Source organism: Solanum verrucosum, unplaced genomic scaffold (assembly GCF_900185275.1).
Source record: "Solanum verrucosum unplaced genomic scaffold, falcon-dt-bn FXZP01000128.1, whole genome shotgun sequence".
In the NCBI taxonomy this organism is placed as follows: domain Eukaryota; kingdom Viridiplantae; phylum Streptophyta; class Magnoliopsida; order Solanales; family Solanaceae; genus Solanum; species Solanum verrucosum.
Genome location: NW_026020327.1, coordinates 2176936 through 2191131, shown reverse-complemented (window position 1 = coordinate 2191131; position 14196 = coordinate 2176936). Strand labels below are relative to the sequence as shown.

At 37.8% G+C, this 14196-nt stretch overlaps 1 protein-coding gene across 1 annotated transcript; it reads right to left on the bottom strand.

Annotated features, from left to right (window-relative positions):
- Positions 1 to 223: 223 nt before the first annotated feature.
- Positions 224 to 12579, bottom strand: LOC125835770 (nuclear pore complex protein NUP1-like). Its single transcript, XM_049514869.1, has 9 exons — positions 12148 to 12579; positions 11091 to 11137; positions 10183 to 10298; positions 5575 to 5767; positions 5151 to 5453; positions 4976 to 5062; positions 4208 to 4843; positions 3372 to 3745; positions 224 to 2344 (listed from the first exon to the last, which is right to left on the bottom strand). Exons 1-9 carry the CDS (start codon positions 12437 to 12439, stop codon positions 427 to 429), a joined length of 3966 nt encoding a protein of 1321 aa, XP_049370826.1. The 5' UTR covers positions 12440 to 12579; the 3' UTR covers positions 224 to 426.
- Positions 12580 to 14196: the final 1617 nt, after the last annotated feature.

The window sequence follows — 14196 nt, the reverse complement described above, 5'->3', positions numbered from 1 at the left end:
TCTTTGATTATAAGTTTGTGTAATTTCAAGAAAAGGTACTTCCCTTGAATCGATTATGGAGTGATTTTTATTTAGTAAAATATTAATTTTAGGTATTAGCACTTTGATAATACATACTACCTCACAATGTATAGCTTTTTCTCTATTATTAATCTCAAGTCTTGATCAATTTACCTGTAGATTCATCAAAAGATATATTTAGAGACGCAAGCATTTCCCCTCCTATTATACATGTAGAAGTAGTACAGAAAGCAAAGTTGACTAAACAATATGGTGAACTACACCCTTCATCTCCCCTACAAATACAATACAATCATTCATGTCTTGTAAAAACTGTAAACAAAATTGTGACCTTTGATCGCTGTGCTAGTCGTTCTCTTGCCACTCGATATCTATCAACAAATCGAAGATCTTTGCTTAGTTTTCTCATTTCCTTTTGTGTTTGCTTCTATTAATTTTCACAATCTTCCGACCTGATTTGTCAGGACCACTGCTACCCAACGAGAAGCTCCCTCCACCGCCAAATTCTAGACTGTTTGATGCTGCAAATGGAGAAGAATTCTGAGGTGCTGCCTGGACTAGACTGCTCGATGCTGCAAATGGAGATGGATTCTGGGGAGCAGCCTGACTCTGCTGGCCGCCAAACTGGAAGGGATTTGGTGCTGAACCAAATGCAAAGCCACCTGGAGAAGGCGAGACAGAAGGTTGCCCAAAAGAAACTGCTGGTGCAGGAGCCTGCACAAGATCCTCGGCCATGCTGTCTTCCATGTTATCATTGTTTCCAGGGGATGCAACAAACACAGAATTACCAAACATGGGCTGTGAAGGTGAATTTGTGGAGGAAGTTGCACCAAATGAAAAAGGAGAACCGCTTGCCGCGCTGGGTGTTGATCCAAAGACTACCGGTGACGTGCTTGGAGTAGCAAAAGAAGATGAAGATGCTCCAAATGTAAACCCAGAGGGGGTAGAAGAACTAAATGAGGAAGTAAAGCCAGTAGACTTGGGGAGCTGCCAACTAGATCCAAAAGTTCCAGCAGTGCTAGAGGCTTGAGAAGTGGCCGAATTAGCACCAAAGTTGAATGGACTAGGATTAACTATGCTACCGGCATTTGTCAAAGAAGCTGAAGAACTAGCACCAAAACTGAAGATGCCAGGTGTAGCAATAGTGGAGGTGTTTCCGGCATTTGCAGGGGAAGTCGAAGAGCTACCACCAACATTAAATATGCCAGGAGTAGCTGAAGTATTGACTGCACTCGTAGAGGAAGATGAAGAATTACCACCAAAATTAAATATACTGGGGGTAGTGCTGCTGGAGATGGTAACAGCATTTGTTGAGGAAGCTGAAGAACTACCACTAAAGGTGAATATCCCAGGAGTAGCGCTGCTGGAGATAGAAGGTCCACTGGTTTTTGAAGGAGGAGCTGCAGAACTGGCACCAAAAGTAAATGTGGCAGTTCCATTTGTAGGTCCACTTGAACTGCCTGCTGCACTGGAAGCTGATGAACTAGCACCAAAAGTAAATATTCCGGAAGCAGCATTGCTGGAGCCAACTATGTCACTTTTTGAAGGAGAAGCAGAAACTTGGCCAATAGTACCAGGCACAGACCCAAACACTCCTGTGGATGGCAATGAAGCTGATGAACTGAAAGGAGCAGGCATGCTCCCTGAGAAAGCAGAAATGCCAGATCCACCAACAGAAGTCTGTGCACTAACAAGTGATTCACCTCCTGTACTAGAAACAGAACCCTGAGACTGTGTAGTACCTGTAGTAGCTGTGGCCATTACTGATGAACTAAAACCAAAAATACTATTTCCTGAGCCTGTAGCTGCAAAAGATGCACCCCCAAAAGGTGAACTCTTCAAGTTGCCTAAAGTAGGTCCAGTCTCAGATTTGGCTTTCACATCTGTAGTTTCTGCAGTGGAAGTTGTTGCTGGCGCTGAAACTGCTTTTGACGGAATCGTGGGGAAACCAAATTTGGTAGGAGGTTCCTTTGAAACTAATAATGCTGCACTGGAACCAAAGAGACTGCCAGCAGAGGCATTACAGCTACCTGCTGTGGCACCAATCATGCTCGAAACGCTTGTCAAAGGGACAACATTATTTGAGCTGCTAGTCGAAACTTCATTTGTAAAATTACCCGATGTCAAGGCAGAGGTGGCTGAGAATACAGGACTGGTAGCAAACAGTCCATTACTTGAAGTGCTAGATGGAGCACCAAATGAAAAAATACCACTTGTTGATACTGCTTCTAATTTGCCATTGCTGTCCACAGCCTTCTGTGAGCTTTTCCACTGAAAAGGATTAGGACGACCATCAGTTGGGCTGGACGCTAGACTGGACAGGCTGCAGACATTTGAACAAATATCAGATGCACTTTCAGGTAATCTTTAAAAGGGTGCACAAACACACAAGAACCCTACTCATTTCCTTATTCATCATACATATTTTCCAACTACTCTCTAACAGATAGTAAACATTTTGAAGTCTTTCGTCATCTTCTCTCTCTATAAACTCTAGGTGTGCAAAAGTACTTATTGTTTTGCTAATCACAAGAAAAGGATTCCTCTTAGGTTTCCTCTACCCACAACTACATCGGAAAACAAAACTGCTACTCTTACATGAATTGAGAGTGGATGAGTGATAATAAGAAAAATGTCATATTTAGAGATACATTTAGATTGGGTATGAGACCCGGGATATTATTTTTCAATTAAGTTTCAAAGACATATAAAAGATACCAGGCATGGCAAGGAACAAATTGTAAATGTCACCATGATACTCAATAATAGTTTTTCTTCGTCATTGGGCACAGCAAATTCAGGGTTCCAGAAGTTTGAAATAATCCCAAAATCACAATACAAACTCAAAAAACTGAGCATGTTTAATCACTTATAGTAAATTTGAACATATACAAGCTCAGATCTACCTTAGAACTCTTCAAAAGCTTACAAATCTGTAGAACATTTGATTGCGCATCGTTTTGGTTGACTACTGACTTTTGTCAGCCATGGCATTTTCACAGTTCTATTGAGAAATTAATTAACATACCATCTCTATTTAGGATAAAAAGTTAGTAGATTTAATTTAATTAAGAAAAGGGGAAAAGAGCAACCACTAGTTTCCCTAAATCAAGTGATAACATCAGCTAGGAAATGCATCACAAGGAAACAAGTGTCCCAAACCCATACATATTGAGAAGTACAAACAGCATTTCACTAAAAATAAGGTTGTCGAAGCAAGATATTTGCAACAAAAAGGACACAGATAGCTACGAACACCATCATCAGAACAAAGAACCTTTAAGAGCATCAGATGAAAAAATAATACGAGTCAATTGATCATACAGGAATATACTGTAGTAGGAACTAACCTGCTTACTGGCTTTGACCCTGTGACGGGGGTTGACGGTGAAAATAGGAATGGTGGAACCTTGTCAACATTTGTCTCCTTTGATTCGTTAGACGCAGTTGCTAGTAGGTTAGAGTTCAGTGATTGGGAACCTGCACTAGACAGGAATATGGTGTTCTTGACAGCGGATGTGCCAGTATCAGGAGTCTCCATATCAGATTTTTTGCCTAAAACCCCTGGAGGGGTCTTTGCTTCCAGCAAATCAGTAGGTTTGCTTGTGGGTTCAGCATATAGGGGCTTCTGGTCAGAAGCAGAAAGTTCCAGCTTCCCTCTCCCGTCAGCTAACTGAGCTGAAGGCCCATTAGAGTTTTTGTCCTCTTCTAGCTCAAAAGAATCCTATAAACACACCACAACAAAAACACGTCAAAAAGAATGTCTATCATCTCAATTGGTAATGACCAGAGATGATATCAACCTCAAAAGAACTGTAAAGAAGGTGACTAAGAACAAAATAGCAAACTACTCAGCAAATTGAATTCATATTGGCCAGTGAAGCAGCTGAAGTCACACAAAATATGCTAATATCAGAATAACCAGAGGTAACAACACTAACAAGTATAGTGCAGAATTAAGTACCTAACTAAATGGTCACATGGATCTCTACAATGGGAGGGAACTTTATCAACAGAAAAATATAATCATTCATACACAAAAGGCCTCTTTCTTTTTCAAAAAATATTAAAATACAGAAAGAAAGCTGTTCAACAGTATCCACAAAAAAAGGCACTACCAATGTCGATTCAAAACTTGTTATTGCAAGTCAAAGAATATAATGCACTTGAGACAAAGGATGCGCACCTCATATGCACTCATCTTAAAAGCTCGTTTCTTGTAAGGATGTTGAACTGCGGACTTATTCTTTTCCAGAGAATTGGTTTCAGAATTAGGTTGAGTATCTTTGAATGAAAAGATTGTATCCTTGTTTGCTATAGCAGTTGACTCGCTCGAATGTCCATTTTGTTTAATTTCACTTTGCTTTGATTCTCTGGGATTGGGAGAGAGAATTTTAGACCAATTCTCCAACTTATAGCTATCCTGTGCGCTCTGCAGCAGTTTGGGTGAATCCAAATCCTCCAAACTTCTAAGAGCTCGTCCGTGAAGCATGTTCTGTGTCAATTTATTCTCTTTCCCTGCAGCTAGTTTGGATTCTGATGATTTTCCCTTTGGAGTTATCTTTTCAAGTTGCTCCAATATCTTTGCAGCAGTCTCACTGGACTTAGGAGGGATGGCTACATGCCTTGCAGGCGTGATTTTGGCATTTTCGACATCTCCAACAACTTTTGATACCTCTGGATGCAGGTTAACTGCAGAAGCAACCCTTGCACTGGCACGTGAAGTTCCAAAAGATAGGGCATTAGGTTTCTGCCTAATCCTACGCATGGGACCAACAGATCCAAGCTCATCATCCAGGACATAACTCCTTCGTTTGAGGGCCTGAAAGAGTTAAAAATTAAATAAACAATTAAGGAACAGAAAGAAGTGAAAAGGATAAGCTCATTTGATAATAACACAGGTTCACAATGCAAATGAGTTCAGAATAATAACATAGTAATCTGTAATAAACACCTGCTTAGAACCAAAAAGTACATCGTGCTCGGACACTGGCTTAGATGATGAAGACCCACCGTAGACATAATTTCCTGAGCTGGTAGCCTGGAAAGTAGATCAATTTTAGAACAAAAGGTTTTCAGTGACACATAAAAGGATTTCCAACATCAAAGTAAACAGAACGCAAATAGACCTTCTGAACATCAGTTTGACGAACTCTAGAGTATGGCGTACGAGCCATGCTGTATATAGCAGATCTGCCATGAGATCTTGGAGTGGTAAACCCATTTTCTCGAATCCCGAGAAAACCAGCAGTCCTGGTCGTCACTGATGGAATGGGTGATCTTTGGAGATATTGTACATTTGTTAGCAGTGGTGTATCTTCTCTCACAACTTGACTTCGTGTGCTCAGCATTGACGGAGACACCTTTGATGGCCTACTCCCCATGTAGGCTTTTGCAAGCTCTGCAGGAGATGCAATATCATCTTCAAGAATCTGTAAGAAAGAACCATAAATATGTCAGGCTACCAAGAATTTATTTGATTCTTGCAAGGTCAACAGAATTGAGTATCCATAGAAAATAGTCAGAAAGGAACACTGGGGAAAATGATCTAACCCTGGAATTCATGACAGGAGTTGTGACATATCCACCGGGTGTAACCTTCAGAGACCTATTTACTTCCAGCAAGCTGCTGGAAGAATCCAATGCAGGTCTAGATTGGATGGCCACGCCTCTTTTCTCCTCTTCTCCCATAGGGATGTCAACAGCTTTCGAGTGCAAAAGTTCTGTCAAGTGATCAATCTCCGTTCTGCACAGAGAACATTTTATGTGTTGTAAATCATACCTACCTTAAAATCAAGCAACAGAAGATTCCACTAAAGAATATTTCCAAGTGCTTGAACCTATTACTTTCACTACTACCACTAACAAGTTTGTTTACCTCTTACTACTTCCAAAAAAAAATTAACTCGTTAAGATCAAGTAGAAAAGAAAGCTCAAACAGATAGTTCTGATATAGAATTGCTTAAAATGCCAAAAGTAAAAGAGCAGATACTTGAAAAAATGCCCCATCAAGAATCCCCATTTTCTATTTACAAGTACTATTATGAAATTGCACGTGAATGGTGTCACATCAAGAATAAGGTTATGTGGTGTTCCCCTTGTTTATAGAGACAACAAGAGAGAGAAAGAAGAAATTGGTGAAGGAATATTACCAACAGAAGCAGGTAGTTGTAACACTATGTTCTTGTTGAATACAGATTCAGTGATACTGACACCAACACAATGTGAAATAAATGCCTCCTAAAGTAATATGCAAGCTAAATGTAGAGGAAGTGTATGATCATGTGATTTGGGAGTTTTTGATTAACTTAATCAGAAATATGGATTTGGGACAGTATGGAGCATTTGGATTGGGAAATGCATATCAGCTGTGAAGCTTTCAGAGCTGGTGCATGGTGAATCAGTGGGTTTCTTTTCCTCCAGTAGGGGCTTGAGCCAAGGTGATCCATTATCTCTCTTCTAATTTAATTTATTAATGGAGTCTTAAGCAAAATATTAAAAGGTAGCTGTTGAAAGAAACTGGCTCAAGGGCTTCACTACAGGAGCTAGAGGCCAAGAGGAATTGTTATACATTTCTGACAATGACGACACCCCGGTCTTAGAGAGCAAGAAGAGCAGATAAGATTTTTTGGGTTAAGAGGGTGTTTGGATTGGCTTGTTTTAAGTAGCTTTTGGTTTTTAAGTTATTTTTTTGGAGGTATTTGGGAAAGAACCCAAAAAAAGCACTTTTTTTAGTCTATAAAGTACAAAAATAAGCTAAAAGCCAAAAGTCGGTTACCCCCAAAGTTATGACTTTTAGCTTTTAGCTTATAAACTACTTTCGAAAACACACCCTAATTCTGCTGGTTTTCAAAGGGATAACTATTCTTTATCAGAAAGTCACTTATTCCTGGTCGATGAAGGAGATAACATACTAAGACTGGAAGATATATTAGGATGCAAGGTAGAAACAATATGTGGGCATGCCATAGGGGGGTAGCTTCAAAGGTGAAAGCATAGAGGTGTAAATGTGAACAGGAACTAGCAAATTGGAAAAGACAATACTTGTCATTGGGAGGTCAATTGGTGATTATCAGTGTTCTTAAATCCATTGTTTTGTCACTCAAAGCGACACAAAGTGAGAGACGTCATCACTTCATAGGCAATAAAGCACAAGCAGTATGAATGAGAAATACTTGATTGTTTGAATCTCAACTTTGATGAGTTTGATTAACATTGACATTATTGTATATTAGATGTTGAAATTAGTTTCTTATTAAAATTTGATTATTATTATTATTATTATTATTATTGTTGTTGTTGATACAAAGTCATAGGTATGGTACTGCAAATTTTCCGAAATTGTTCAATTATTTTAAAAAAGCTTGAGCTTCAATTATTAAGGTTGAAGGCTAGTAGGACTAGCGTGTTGTCTCTCCTTGCAAGGGTAGGGGTTGTTAGCGTGTGTGGTAGTCCTAGTCTTGCACTTGCAGTTCTTGTCTGTGATATCGATTGCCTTTTGTTGTTTATTGCGTTTCACTTCTCTCATTGTTTATTGATGTCATTGTCTTCCTTTGTTGATTGTATATTATCTTTCGTATTTGATGGTATGTATATACACCGTCTTTCTCGCCTTTTACTTGGATTTTGATGTACCTGAGCTGAGGGTCTTCCGGAAACAGCCTCTCTACCTCGCACGAGGTAGTGGCAAGGTCTGCGTACACTCTACCCTCCCCAGACCCCACCTAGTGGGATTTCACTGGGTATGTTGTTGTTGTTTGAGCTTCATTTCTCACTTTCCACTTCAAGGTCCAAGGACTTAATGGCTTGGCATGTCTGAGCATTTCTCTTCTTAAAACATTGGTGCTCACAAACTCATTACTGGATGCATTGCCAACATATATGATGTCCATATTCCCACTTCATGAAGAGGTAGCAAAAAGTATAGAGAAAGGAATTTTCATGGTCAGTACTGGATGCATTGCCAACATATATTATGTACATATTCCCACTTCATGAAGAGGTAGCAAAAAGTATAGAGAAAGGAATTTTCATGGTCAGACAACAACGAGAAGAAAACATACAATTTGATAAACAGACACCCACCAGATCAGTCAAAGAAAGGATAGGTTGGGATCCATCCCTGTGTTGACCATGCTTCATAAACTGATTTCTCTTGCGGTAGATCCAGGCCATAGATGTGTGGAAAAAGATCTTTCAAACAAGAAGTAGCAAGACATTTATCCTCCCAGAAAGACGTTCAGCTGCCATTACCTACCTTGATAGAGGTGTGAGCCTTCATCAGCGGCCAAAGTATTCTTATGGATCTCCATAAGCTCATTCCATAAGAGGATTTTACTTCCTTTGTTATCCACTTGTTATCCTCACCATATTTAGCTCTTATAATGTCAACCTAGTAAGCTTGAGGTTCCTGAGAATATCTCCACAACCATTTAATTTGTGTGCTTTACTCTGCCATTTCAAATTCCTGATGCCTAGCCCACCCCGTTTCTTCCCATGCATCATATTGCACCATTTGACTAAATGGAACCTTTTTTCCTCATTGTTTCCATTCCATCAAAAATCCCTCCTAATCTTATTAATCCTCTGTATAACTCCATTTGGAAAGGTATACAAAGTCATCATATATATTGGCAAAGCATCAAGCACTGAACTGATAAGAGTGGCCCTGCCCCCCAAAAGATAAGTATCGAGCCTTCCACCCAGTCAGTTTCTTTTCACACTTCTCAATTATTGAATCCTAAATTAGATTCCTTTAGAATTTTATTTGGCTCCCAAAGGCATTCCTAGGTATGTAGTTGGCAGTGTACTGTACCTACACCTCCTCCCAGACATGAGACAAAAGCTCCATATTAGCCAGTGTTAATAGGATACAAATGACTCTTTCTCCAGTTGATGTGTAGCCTTGACATGCCCTCAAATAGAATCAAAATAGGCCCAAGTACTCTGAGTTGACTCATCTCCGCATCACAGAAAATTAGTGTATCATCAACATATTGGAGGCATGTGACTTCCCTGCTAGACTCTGAATTATTGGTCATTTGGAATCCTAAGCCTTCCGAATGCTTCAACAATTTTGATCATGTTATTCAGTACTTCCAAGGGGACAAGGGTCACCAAGGCTTAAACCTCTCTGTGCTGAGAAAAAGGCTTCATGTCCTCCATTTATCAAGACTTAGAATTCGATCGCTGAGATACAATAACCAACCCATTTGATCCATTTCTCCCCAAAACCGATACATGCTAAAACCTTGGATAATTTTTATTAAAATACAAATTTATGTTGAATTTAATTTTTTCTATAACTACATTTGTTACCCGTAATGATTTTATTGGTATAAAACTTAATCCCTTTTTTATTTGGTCGTATATTTATAATGTTTAATTATGGATAAATTATGCACATTCAGATGTTAAATAGTCCCAATCATTCAATGTTCAGATCCATAAACCACATCCTGATCATTCGGATACAGACGTCTTAATCTTAATGAGAACAAATGAGACCTAACAGATACCAAGGAAAATTATTTGGAAAAAAAATGCACCACACAAAGTGAGACGCTCCAAATGGCTAGTAGCTCATTAAGCATGTCTAACACAGCATAATTTACAGAGAAGAATGATAAGATGTGACAATTGTGGGCTTTGTGAAGTGCATGAGGATACACGTCATGTATTCATAAACTGGAATGACAAAGCAATTATGGGACACAATGCTGAACTTGCTGGAACTTCAGGGATAGATGCAAAGAGCTACCAAAGATTTGTTGCAATGGTGGTACAAGAAAATAAGAAAAATAAAAAAATGTGAACATCATCCTTGTAAGTTGTAACAATTTTTTTTGGGTTGGGAAGGGGAGGACCGAGGACCGTTGGGGTGATGTGGGAAGAGGACCAGAGAAGTTATGATGGAAAGAGGGAATTTTTCTCTATTCAGATTATTTTCTTTTAGTTTTTTGGAATAGGGAGGTAGATGTACATGACATAGATGGAATGATAGAATCTCTAAATTCAATGAACATGCTGTAGAAAACTGGTTTTTTGTTACTTTGTAATGCACAGGCCTGCTTCTACAGCAACCAGTTATCACATTTTTTCCAGTAAGGAATTATCATAAAGTTCTTTTTTAGGCACCCAATCAATTACCACAAATCTTACCTTGTAAATGTCTTCTGCTTCAAGAGCTGCTCAAGCACTGAGAATGCGCCATCCCCAGAGCTGCATGCATCATTATCACCTCCTTGTCCTGCCACCACCAGTGCTCCAGCATACTCCTTCATAGAGAGGAAGAATTTTTCCACATAGAGGCCACTTTTTATCAGCATTAACCATATATATACATTTAAGGTAGCAAATATTTTCTTAATAGCAGTGCTCTTAGAAGTAAAAAGCGCAAGGTGTGACAAGATTCATGGGGCAAGAGGTGAAAAGTGAAACACATAATTTACAAAAAAATACTAATAAACATCTTTGAGTTTAGTACTACAGAAATCAACTTGTAACTAAAATAACTAATTTCAGTATTCCATACACAGTAACACCGATATTAATCCAACTTGTTTAGATTGAGATCCAAAAGATCATCAGCATTTTTTTGTGTTATCACTTTGCACGTCATTGTCTGAAGCACAGATTTCTCCGAGGGGCATGGTTTCACCCTTGAAGCAATAACTCCTAGCTTCACATTGCTTTTAAGGGGTGACTTTTGATAACACTACTTAACAGATAAATTATGGAACTCCTTTGGTTACAGGATCAACAAAAGAAAAGATGACAGTCGGCATAGAAGGAATACGAAAGTTGCCATGTATGGGAAGACAGATTATCCACATAATCAAAAATTAGTAAATCAGCACATTCCTCCTACAAGATTTGCATGGTGTGTTATCAGCTTTCATCAGGACTTTGAAGTGAAACATACATTTCTTAATAGATTATGATACTAGCAGCAAAAAATAATACACAAGATGCAATGTCTTGGAAGACATATAATCATCTAATGAACTAAGATCTGGTTATAAAGGCATCATACCATTGCGAACAAAGTTCAAGTATAATAAACTTACATTGGGACATGACTCCGGAGGCAGATTCTGTGACTCCTGGCTTGGTCCTGTTTATAACAAAAATAAAACATGCCTCAACGAAAGCCATTGCTGAAAGCAGAAAAGAAAGAAAATGCTACTAGTACACCATTGGCAGATCAATTCCTTTTCAATAATACCAATCAATCAACTGCGCCTTAATTCCAATCTAATTGGTGAGTTGGTGTCAAACAAAGGGTAGCATTCTAACAGATATTATTGCTACTTACAACCAAAGAACTGAATAGCCAGTGGGTTTATCGGCTGACAACACTGATCAGACGGAAGGAGATAATGGAAACTAACCAAGATGGAATGTCTATCATATCAACAAAGTCAAAAAAACAGATAATTATATGAAAACAGTTCAATGCATTCTCAGTGACTATATAAGTTCAGGTAGAAACATGTCAGACTGTCTATTAAATTTGAACCCGTTGGGATATTCCAAAAAAGGAAAAAGAAGAACTCCACCCTCGTAACTATATAAGCTCGAGTAGCAAGTAGAACAATATTGTATATTAATAAGTCAAACCTCATAACAATATCAAACATGGTAAACACTCCATCTTGCTAACTATAAAAGCTCAAGTAGCGGCGCAAATCAGTAAGCAAATGCTTTGCTATAAACCTAAATGAACACAACTACTGGTTGCCCAAGTTTCAGGATCAGAAAAGGCAAAATTACCAACTTACAACTCTAGCTACATACCCAAAGAACCCAAATTTACAGCACCAAAACTTCAACAATGAAAAAGCAAGAGTTCTTTGCCCTCCTACACATAAATATATTCATCATTGAACAACCTACATGCACTCAGATCCAATCATCAAGAAAAAGCTCATCCTTTGTTCCTCCAACAAAAGCAAAACGAACCCTTTCCTCCAAAATACATCAAATATTCACACTACATAAGTCCAAAAATCGCATAACTACGTCTCACATCGAAAACAACACCAAAATTACTTCATTTCCTTGAGAAAAATGACAAATCTCACAACTTAATCAATAAATAGACGTTACAGAACTGAAAAAAACCTGGAGGTGGAGGTGGAGGTAATGGCGTGGGAGGAGGAGGAGGTGGAAGGCGTTTACTGAATATGGAGGAAAAGAAGCGGTGAGCACCGGAAGTTATGAGCTTTGACGCCGGATCAACCACAAGCTTTGTGAGCCAACTAGGGTTTCGGAGGGCCGTCGGTGGACGATCATACGGAGTCGTCTGGTTCCGTCGTAACGGTCTCTTCCTAAACTTCCCTCCGGCTCCTCCTCCTTCATATGCTCCCGCCGACGCTGACGCTGACGCCGCCGTCCCATCACCCGCCGTCGACATTTTACTGAAAGCTTCGAGAGAAACAGAGAAGAGAGAGAACACCGCACCAAGTACCAAAATTGAAGAGAGAGAAAGAGAGATGAAGAGAGGGAAATTAGGGTTTTATTTCGTTGGACAAACACAAAAGGCTATGCCCATTATTGTTTTGATAGAATAGTACCAAAAATATTATTCCTCTCATTTCTAAAAATAGTTACTCCATATTAAAATTTCAAAATTCAAAAATAAAATTAATTATTTTATTATTTTCATATAATTCAATTAAGAAAGACTTTATCTTAAAACATGTAAAAATAAAATTAAAAAAAAAACTCTCAATAAATGTTTCTTTAAGAGACATGTAAATAAAAATCCTGACAGATAATTTAAGTGAAATAAATTACATTCATCTTAATTTATAATTGATTATGTTTTAAATTAGATTATATCAAATGTATTGTATAAATTATAATTTTTCTTATATTAATTATGAAAAAATCAATTAAATTTACATAATATAAATCTCGAAAAATAAATGTGAAACGAAAAAAGTTGTACAAATCTTTGTGTGTTAGATACAACAACAATATGCCTAATATAATTGCATAAATGAGATTTGAAAAAAATAAATATCTACGAAGCTTATTCGCACTTCATAAAGACAAAAAAAATTATTTTCGATATACTCAGCTTAAAATAAAAATATGATGAGGAGCGTGAGTACATGTATAATTAATTATTATTGCTCCTATTTGACCGTTTCTTTTTTTTTTTTTTCGATTATTTGAACGTTGTTGATTTAGAAAAGTTGGCGGGCCAGTTTAGGGGACTAAATTATAGGCACCTGTGACTGTGACCTTAGTATTGCTCAGCTTATTATATGATAATTGTGATTAGTTTTTTTAGATTAGTGCAGTACTTGTCACAAAAGTACACTACACTTGCAAATTGTTGTACAATTTTTTCAGTCTTCAAAATGTTGACCGTTATACAACAATAACAACATATCGAAAGAAATCACGTAAATATAATGAATGAAATACATGTAGTATACACCTAACTTTAAAATATCAGTCTTAATCATAATAACTCATCGTTGTTGGTACCTCCAAAACGATATTGAAGGGAATTTTAAGATTCTTTAAATTCAAAATTTTGTTTCATGTTCTTACTATATTTGAGTTATAAAATCCAATTTTGGCCTTCAAATTCGGGGAAAAGATGAATTTTCTTCACATTGATAAACTTAAGGGAATTATTCAAGACGGATCTAAAATTTCTATAAATGGGTGCAACTACTAAAAGGGAAAAAAGTATTACGTGGGAATTGATCCATATTCCTTTTAAGTAAATAACATATCATTCAGTCAAGTGTCATAAGATAATACTAGATTCATTCTAAAAAAATATGTACATAAAATATTTGATTTGATGGAGAGACCATGACTGCATGTTCACAATAAATTAGTTTATAAATCCTCGCCCCCACCCACCCAATGAAGTTAACTTATATACATGTTCAGTTCAAGACTAATAATGTATAAGTGTGAATAAAAAAAAATAAAACAAAAAAGTGAGATACCAATCGTTTAATGTCTCCTCTTCACAAGAGACTCATTGGCAAGGAGAAGTATGTCTTATATCCTTGATACCGACACTAAAGTGTCCAGTATTTAAGGTGATGTGCTTTAACATGTTTTGAACCTCGCTTCAGTTAAGCACGCCCTTGACAAGTGACAACAATGTGCTCTAAGAAACACATTTAGGTCTGATTCAAA

What these genes read in the sequence shown, in the direction of transcription:
- LOC125835770 (XM_049514869.1), bottom strand. Translation starts at nt 12,439, where the DNA reads ATGTCGACGGCGGGTGATGGGACGGCGGCGTCAGCGTCAGCGTCGGCG. An exon ending in ACCTCCACCTCCACCTCCAG is followed by an intron (nt 11,138 to 12,147) that starts GTTTTTTTCAGT and finishes TGTTATAAACAG; the next exon opens with GACCAAGCCAGGAGTCACAG. An exon ending in GGGTCAAAGCCAGTAAGCAG is followed by an intron (nt 2,345 to 3,371) that starts GTTAGTTCCTAC and finishes AAATGTCTGCAG; the next exon opens with CCTGTCCAGTCTAGCGTCCA.